This window comes from Pleurodeles waltl, chromosome 12 (genome assembly GCF_031143425.1).
Source record: "Pleurodeles waltl isolate 20211129_DDA chromosome 12, aPleWal1.hap1.20221129, whole genome shotgun sequence".
Lineage (NCBI taxonomy): Eukaryota > Metazoa > Chordata > Amphibia > Caudata > Salamandridae > Pleurodeles > Pleurodeles waltl.
Window position 1 is genome coordinate 65,176,367 of NC_090451.1, and position 8,772 is coordinate 65,185,138.

General features: G+C 45.2%; 1 protein-coding gene across 1 annotated transcript in view; it reads right to left on the reverse strand.

Moving 5' to 3' along the window:
- The window catches only part of YJU2 (YJU2 splicing factor homolog), a 60,963-nt gene extending 52,677 nt beyond the window's left edge, over positions 1-8,286 (reverse strand). Inside the window, exon 1 of the mRNA XM_069217161.1 lies at positions 8,173-8,286. Within this exon, the coding sequence (XP_069073262.1) occupies positions 8,173-8,196 (24 nt within the window). The 5' untranslated portion in view covers positions 8,197-8,286. The remainder of the gene's footprint in view (positions 1-8,172) is intronic.
- Positions 8,287-8,772: the final 486 nt, after the last annotated feature.

Genomic DNA, 8,772 nt, shown 5'->3' on the forward strand with positions numbered 1-8,772 from the left:
AATCTGGGACGCCTTAACGCTACCGCTGGTTGTGGATGACTCAGTTATCTTTCCATTTTAGTCGTCGTGCATGCGCACGGATCAGTTTTTCTGACGTTTTCATGACGATCGGCTCGAGCACAGAGCAAGTCAATCCCAAATTGCCCTTTAATCCCCTGGAACGCCCAACGGGGCACTTAATGGTTGGAAGGCTCTGCCTTAGGGGTTGTTTAGCAGGTGCTCCCTCCACATTTAATTCTGCTGCTGTGAAAGGGTGTCTGATCACCTTTAGTGATTTTAATAATCATTATCATCCTGCTGGGGCTGCCCCCCTTGAATTCCTTCACTCCTCTATTAAACTGACATGGTGTACTTCTCCAAAGAGGAAGAGTATTAGCAGGATTTTCCTGACATGCCAGACGAACATAAGATGGAGGAGAGATTAGTAGAGGCCCTGGGGCACCATGTCCAGGACTCTATCAACCAGCCTCTTATTATGGTCTAGAGGCCCTTCACCCAACCTCTGATGAGATTTGGCCATTGTGAATTAAGGGGGCCACCCTCCCCCTGAGAATACGTCCAGGGTCGACATGGCATCTGATTTGGGCTTTGCCCAGACAGCCTCACTAGGGCTAGCTTCTTCTGCTGAGATTCTTGCACACATGGCTGCGTCTGTCATTAGAGATCATGAGTACGGGCCCTTCACATCGCTTGATTCTTTGGAATTCTTTCCGGGGACTTCTACACAGACAAAAGAGGCGTCCCCCTCTACTTCCTCCCAAGCATCCAACTCTGATCAAGCACAGGACGATCCTAAACCTTCGGGTAAATGCAACTGTAAATCCTGCAGCCTACAGGAGGACATTCTGGTGCAATGTACATTGGCGTTTGACCCTGAGAATATTATCTACCCTCGTTCCATTGAGTGGCTTCCTTGTGCTGAAGTGGCACATTACATGCAGGACAGATTGAGGAAAGGGTTCAACCGCCATGTGCGCAACACACTGTGGTTCAAATGTCCCTGCCCTTCTCTTTTAGATAAAGTGGCAGATACTCCCAAATTAGACCCTAATATAGTGAGGTTTATTAAGAAAGTCATTGGGGACCCTAAGAAGGGCGTGGACAGCGCATGGAAGGGATGTCAGGATAAGCTCCTGGACATTTCCGGTCCCATTATGAAGACTCTGGAACTCACAAATTCAAGCAAAAGAAACTGATTCTCTGCTGGACCTGGACACTGTACTGGAATGGGCTCAATGAGCCATCTCCCTCTTGGGTAACGCCAACCGTGCAATGTCTACGGAGCGCAGATGATTGCTTCTGATGCTCATCGACCCGAAGTTGGCTGAATTGGCTTCTGATGAGCTGGGATTCCTGGCAAAAGGAATGCTATCCGGGGATAAATTTGTCAAAGACTTAGGGAAGTATGTAGCCACCTTTTCAGCATTAGACAAGGCCCAGACATCGATGAAAAAGATGTTCAGTGGGGGTGTTTTTGCCAGGGCTGGACGCTACAGAGGTCGAGCGCCAGGCTGCAGATTTTACCAGGCCTCTGGAGGCTATCCCCAAGGAGGGCAAAGTAATTCCTATGCAACGTCCGGATTCTATCCTACCCGATCCTGAAGAGGTCGGGCCATGGCTTCAGAGGCTCCAATCAAGGAGGTTTCAACACTCCAGATGGCGCAACCACAGGTGAGAGTCATTCCCATTTCAGAGATAATTCTGAGGGGAAGGCTAAAGGGGCAAATTACAGCCTGGGAACTCATCTTTCAGGACCTGTGGGTATTACAAATGGTCTGGGAATTCAGACTAGAATTTTACTCCTTCCCTCAACAGAGAGGTCCTCCAAATCCCATTCATTTTTACCCAGACAGAGAGCGATTTCATAGACATCAAAGTCAATGCGCTTCTTCACAAGCAAGTAATAGTCGCAGCGATCCCACATACCTCCCTCCGGTTTTGTCAGCACAATCTTCTTGGTGCAGAAAAAAGGCTCCCGGCTAGTTCTCAACTTGAGAGTGTTCAACTCTTGGTTTATCTACCGTCACTTCAAGATGGTGGGTATCCAGCTGTTGAGAGCTCTTTTGCAAGAGGGAGATTTCCTGGTGTGGCTAGACCTCAAAGACGCGTTTCTTACAGTTCCAATTTACAGTCCGCACAGACGGTATCTTCAGTTCAGTTGGCAAGGCTAATTGTACAAGTTCACCGTGCTCCCCCTCTAGTCTATCCTCTGCCCCTTGGTGCTTCACCAAGCTTTTGCACCCGGTAGTGCAGTTCTTCAACGAAAGAGGCGTCCGCCTTATTATTCATCTCCACAATATTCTGATCATGGCTCAGAGTAAAGAGCTAGTCCTGAGGCATCTGTTGTGGACGATGCAGCTTCTTCAGGACCTGGGCTTCCTCATGAACTCAGACAAGTCGATCCTGATCCAGTCTCGAACTATACAATTCTTAGTCTTCCAAGTAGATTCTATCAAGACTCAATTATTGCTTCCCCTGATGAAGCAGAACTTTATCAAGAAAGAGTTGAGGAGAGCCCTTTCCTCTCCGACTATATCACTGAAGTTGCTTGCTCGTCTGGTGGGTCTCTTGGTCTCTTCTATCCAGGTGATATTTCCGGGTCCTCTTTATTACAGGGCTCTTCAGCGACTGAAGATTCTGCATCTTCACAAAGGGCTCTCCTTTTCGGAACAAATTCTGCTGTCCGATGAGGCCAGTGCGGAGATAACCTGGTGGTTGGATCACTTGGATGCGTGGAACGGCAGGGCCATATTTGCCTCAGTTCCGGAAGCAGTGACAGAATCGGATGCCCGCTGGTGGGTCCAGGGAGCTCGATGTGGATCAGAGGAGAAAGGGAGACGCTGGTCCCCGGAGGAGCTGAAGCTCCATATCAATTGTCTGGAGCTCCTAGCGGGAGCGTTTGCGATTTGGATCTCTTTCTCCATGCAAAGCGAGTTGTTGTATCCTGCTTCACATGGACAACATTTCAGGAGTGCGATATATCAATCGCCTGGGCGGTCCCAGATCACGAGCTCTAGTGGAGATAGCCAATGAGTTCTAGCAGTTTTATCTTCAGCACCATAATTTGGTGACAACTGAGTATATCCTGGGACACGGCAATCTGGTGGCAGACTGGAACTCTCGCCTCCTGAAGGATGGCAGCAATTTAAAACTCAGTCTGCAGATTTTTCGCCCCTGAACCAATTTTGGAGTCCGTGTTCAGTAGACCTATTGCATTGAGACTGAATACTCAGCTGCCAAGGTTTTTCAGCTCAAGACCAGATCCCCCAGCAGCGGGATCAGATGCTTCCTCCAATCGCGGGGATCGGGGCTGGTATATGCATTTCCTCCATTTTCCATGATTCAGAGAGTACTCTCTCAGGTGAGGAGACAGGAAGCGGAGATCTTGGTGACGCCGCTTTGGATGGTTGAACCGTGGCTTCCTGTGGCAATGGCAATGTTGTATGCACGACCGATTTGCATCCCTTTTGATGCTTCTTTGCTTCTGGATCTAGCAGGGTTGCCTCATCCTTAGATAATAGCAGGGCAGTTGTCCCTCATGGCGTGGAGACTTTTCGGCGACGCTGGCAAGTGCCAGGAGTTTCAGACAACGCAATGTTTTTCTTGTTCCAATCCTGGGCCCCTTCCAGAGAAGGGTCTGTTGGTATTGTGAACAATGTATTGATCCAATGGGAGCAAACATTAATATGATTGTTAATTTTCTGTCAGAGTTAGCTTCCCTACCGTACCATTAATAATTTCAGGCCTGTAGTTACTGCAGGACATCCCCATTTGGAAGGTAAGCCTGTAGGAGAACACCCGCTAGTATGCAAGTTGCTACGGGGCATCAGGATGGTTAGGCCTCCTCAGCCTAGATATTCTTCTTTATGGGATGTGGACTTTTGTTTTTTGAGAGACTTGCGTTGTAATGAGGACCTCTCTCCTAAACAGTTGTTGGCAAAGCTTACTCTGCTTTCTTTTTCTGATTTCTTGTCAGCGTTTCTCGGGTGGTCGTGCGTTAGACTTAGCAGGTAGAGTATTTACTCCTTCAGGAGTTTTTTTGATATTTCCAAGTTCAGGGCACTCTCTGCCCGTGGAGCCATGGCTTCAAAGGCGTTTTGTGCAGGTTCTCATTTAGAAGACATAAAGGCAGTGGCAGACTGGTCTTCGGATCCTACCTTCAAGATATATTTTCATAAACCTATTGTTGATGTGGCATCTACTCTATCTGATCAGCTTTGAACTGGCATAATCTGAAGCCTCTGGCCCTGACATAGAATAAAAAGTTCTAGCTTACACGTAAAGAATTTTCAATTCTATTAAGGACACAGAGGCAAGGATTATCCCGCCCGTAAAATGAAAGACATTGGATATTGTTATGAATAAATGTTTATTTCTATACATAAAGCTGTAATGAGGTTTTTGATATGCCCACACATTGATCCATTTGGGTCAGAATGAATATTTGTATATTTTTCACTTGTCCTAGGTTCCGACAAAAAAGGCACATGAATGATCGAGAAATATGGAGAAGTTTTCAGCTCTTGGTTTGGGCCAAGTTGGCAGAAACTGATTGGAGAGGTCTACGGTTCCCTCCTTTGTTTGGATTCCAGTCCTGAGGATTCAGGTTGATAAGTTCTAGTTGATTGCAAAGAAAGAGGAAGGACTGTGTAGTTTTAACACACACACACACATTATTAGATATATACATATGTATATATATATATATATATATATATATATATATATATACATATATATATATATATATATATGAGAAACGCATATGGATATCAGTATGGACTACAGGGGCTCTTGGGATAAGTAGTTTTTGTGTTTAACGTTTTTTGATGGGCTGCTGTTTATTCTTCAGTAAAGAAAGAGAAGCATAATCCTCGCCTCCATGTCCTTAATAGAATTGAAAATTCTTGACCAGTAAGCTAGAAAAAAAAATTATTCTCTGTCAGCCATGATAACCGGGGGGCTGAAAAAGACAAGGTTCCCTCTCATCTTCGAACTGTGTGTTTATGAGTGGAATCCTTAAATTTCACGAGAACTTTGTAAGGCTACATTGAGCCCAACATATTTCTCAGAGCAATATGGCTCACAGCTGCTTGGCTAGTCAAACATGTTTTATACATGAAAGTACTTAATACTTTCAATCAAACTGCTTACTACATGCATATGGTGACTCTCCTGCCAGCAATCAAAGATGAGAAGTTTTTTTTATATACATAAAACAAAGTATTCAAAACGTGTTCTTTACCACAAAAACACAACAGAACATAAGCAAAATTGGAAACCAAATACAAACCAGAATCTGACACTAGACAGAGGACTGCAGTCCCATCTCAAACCCACATCCATGGCAGCACTGATGTGTAGTTTAAGAGCTCAGGACAGTTACCAGTATGGTGATAACGCGGACTCAGCTAGTTACCCTACAACACCTGTGTATTGATCCAATGGGAGCAAACATAAATATGATTGTTAATTTTCTGTCAGAGTTAGCTTCCCTACCGTACCATTAATAATTTCAGGTCTGTAGTTACTGCAGGACATCCCCATTTGGAAGGTAAGCCTGTAGGAGAACACCTGCTAGTATACAAGTTGCTATGGGGCATCAGGATGGTTAGGCCTCCTCAGCCTAGATATTCTTCTTTATGGGATGTGGACTTATGTTTTTTGGGAGACTTGCCTTGTAATGAGGACCTCTCTCCCAAACAGTTGTCGGCAAAGCTTACTCTGCTTTCTTTGTCTGATTTCTTGTCTGCGTGTCTCGGGTGTTCGTGCGTTAGACTTAGCAGGTAGAGTATTTATTCCTTCAGGAGTTTCTTTGATATTTCCAAGTTCAGGGCACTCTCTGGAGTCCGTGGAGCCATGGCTTCAAAAGGCGTTTTGTGCAGGTTCTTGTTTAGAAGACATAAAGGCAGCGGCAGACTGGTCTTCGGATCCTACCTTCAAGATATATTTTCATAAACCTATTGTTGATGTGGCATCTACTCTATCTGATCAGCTTTGAACTAGCATAATCTGAAGCCTCTGGTCCTGACATAGAATAAAAAGTTCTAGCTTACGCGTAAAGAATTTTCAATTCTATTAAGGACACGGAGGCGAGGATTATCCCGCCCGTAAAATGAAAGACATTGGATATTGGTATGAATAAATGTTTATTTCTATACATAAAGCTGTAATGAGGTTTTTGATATGCCCACACATTGATCCATTTGGGTCAGAATGAGTATTTGTGTATTTTTCACTTGTCCTAGGTTCCTGATCGAGAAATATGGAGAAGTGTTCAGCTCTTGGTTTGGGCCTAGTTGGCAGAAATTGATTGGAGAGGTCTACGGTTCCCTCCTTTGTTTGGATTCCAGTCCTGAGGAGTCAGGTTGATAAGTTCTAGTTGATTGCAAAGAAAGCGGAAGGACTTTGTAGTTTTAACACACACACACACACACATATATATGACAAAAGCATATGGATATCCGTATGGACTACAGGGGCTCTTGGGATAAGTAGTTTTTGTGTTTAACGTTTTTTGATGGGCTGCTGTTAATTCTTCAGTAAAGAAAGAGAAGCATAATCCTCGCCTCCGTGTCTTTTTAAAAAATCATTTTCTGTTATTGCTTTTTCAAGAACAAAACAGTGAGATAAAAGAACAAATATGGGCCAGCTCTCTGTAAGTCCCTCCTACCACCGAGTTCCAGCATAATCATTCACAAAATACATGTCAATATACATTCCCCCGCCGCTCATCCTCCCTTGATTGCAATTCAGTCACAAAGTTCGAGTTCAATGTACTGTGATGGCCGACTGGTTCCAAGAACCTAACATATTTCTTGTGGACCCCTCGAGCTCTATATACTAGTTTCTTCATTGCAGCACATAGATTCCGTTTTCGTTTTTATTCTACTTTATGGCGAATATAATAATGTTCCGTATCCTTTCTGTTTGTTGTTAAGTTACTCTTGAACAGAGTGAGGGTGTTTGCAGGAAATGACCACACTGCTCCGAAAGCAGGAGTGAGGGATAGAGGACTCATCTAACACTGCATGTGCTTGTGGCAGACAGCCCCAGCTCCAGGGGATGGTGTTTATGCTGGCGATCTCAACTCCGACTGCTTGCGATTCTGGGAGACAGACAGCCCTAAGTTAAGCCCATGTGTTTCTGGGAGACAGTCTCTTAACGCAGACAAGATATTCTGGCTGAGGTGTGTTGGGTATTCGTGGGATGGCCACGATATGGCAGACAATGTGTTTACGGAGACCACAACCCATATAAAAGGTTGTAAAGGGAAGCATTCTCAAGTAATATCCTGGGTGTAACGGAACAATCTCGCAGCTGAGGCTGAAAACGTTTATGGCGGAGAAATTGGGAGGCCTGAATGTATTGTTTAGTAGGGAAAGAGACCCGCACTGAATATGTGGGTCACACCCCTGACCCGGGGAGTATAGGGGGCATCCTTTGGGCTCAAGCCACAGGTGTTGTAGGGTAACTAGCTGAGTCCGCGTTATCACCATACTGGTAACCGTCCTGAGCTCTTAAACTACACATCAGTGCTGCCATGACTGTAATTCTCATGGAAGAAAACCAGGACTACAACAGCATACATGCCAACACTTTAGATGAGAAAAGTGGGAGATTTACAAAAAATAATCAGGATAATGTATTACCCTCATTGGCTTCTATGAAAGCAGGGGCAATTTCAGGCTGGAGACTGCCAAATAAAGCCATGTTTTGCCTCAAAAATCGTGAGTCTTCCGCCTGAGTCGTCCGATTAAATCCCAGGACTGGAAACCGTGTTCCTGGTGACACTGCACGAATGGTCATCCCTTCTCTCACTCTTTGGGCGCAAAAGTAGGAAGGCTCCACCCTCGCTGAGGTTCTTTGGAAGGCAGCACCCCCAGCATTTGCAGCAGGTGTTTAAAGGGAGCAGAGTCATACTAGCATGGGTGAACCCCGGCCCTGGACTTCCACCGCCTGAAAGGGCTGAATGTCTGGACTCATGCAACAAATAGCTATGCGGAACAATCCCCACTGCGTGCTGCAGATGTTTACTGGAATTGCGGGACTTCTCGATACCTTCCATCCTCCAGCAGGGTTCCTCCTTTTAATTATTCTGCCCGCTACATATTCCTGTTAAATTCCCCTGTCTCTTTCTCTCGAGGCCCCCGCCCTCCCAAGGATACTCACGTTTAACACTTTTCGCTCAGACATCTTGTCGGGTTTTAACTCTCACGGTGAGACAGACTCCTCTGGCTACAGAAACAAACCTCTGCACTTCCGGGTTGCGCCTCGCAGCACGCTCCGTACCAAAACAGCCAAGCACTTCCGGAGTCACCGGCCTTTGAAAACAAGCTCAATTTCCTTTGGAAAGAAACCCAAAGCTGGTTCAGTCTCAAATAATGACAACGACGGTTAAACACTGACTTGACTGTTGAATGAGCACTTGAGTTAGCAAATATGTATGACTTACTAGATCCAGCCTATAGATAGACTTTGTTGCAGGGCATGTTGCTTATGTCTTATTGCCAAGGTGCATTGAAGGGAATGTCTAAAGGTGGCAGCGACACCTCCCCAACTCTACTTAGCCTACTATTCCTGATAATAGAATAGTTGCTGGGACCAGAAGATCGAAAATGGTGTGAGAAGTGTCATTGAACCAGGCCTCAATAAGGATTAGTAAGTCAAGGTTGTAGTTGGTGATGGTATCTGAGATTTCCAGCTTTTGTTTTGTTGCAGACCTGCAGTAGTGAAGCATACAACACAGGTGACTGTTTTGGTGTATGGGAT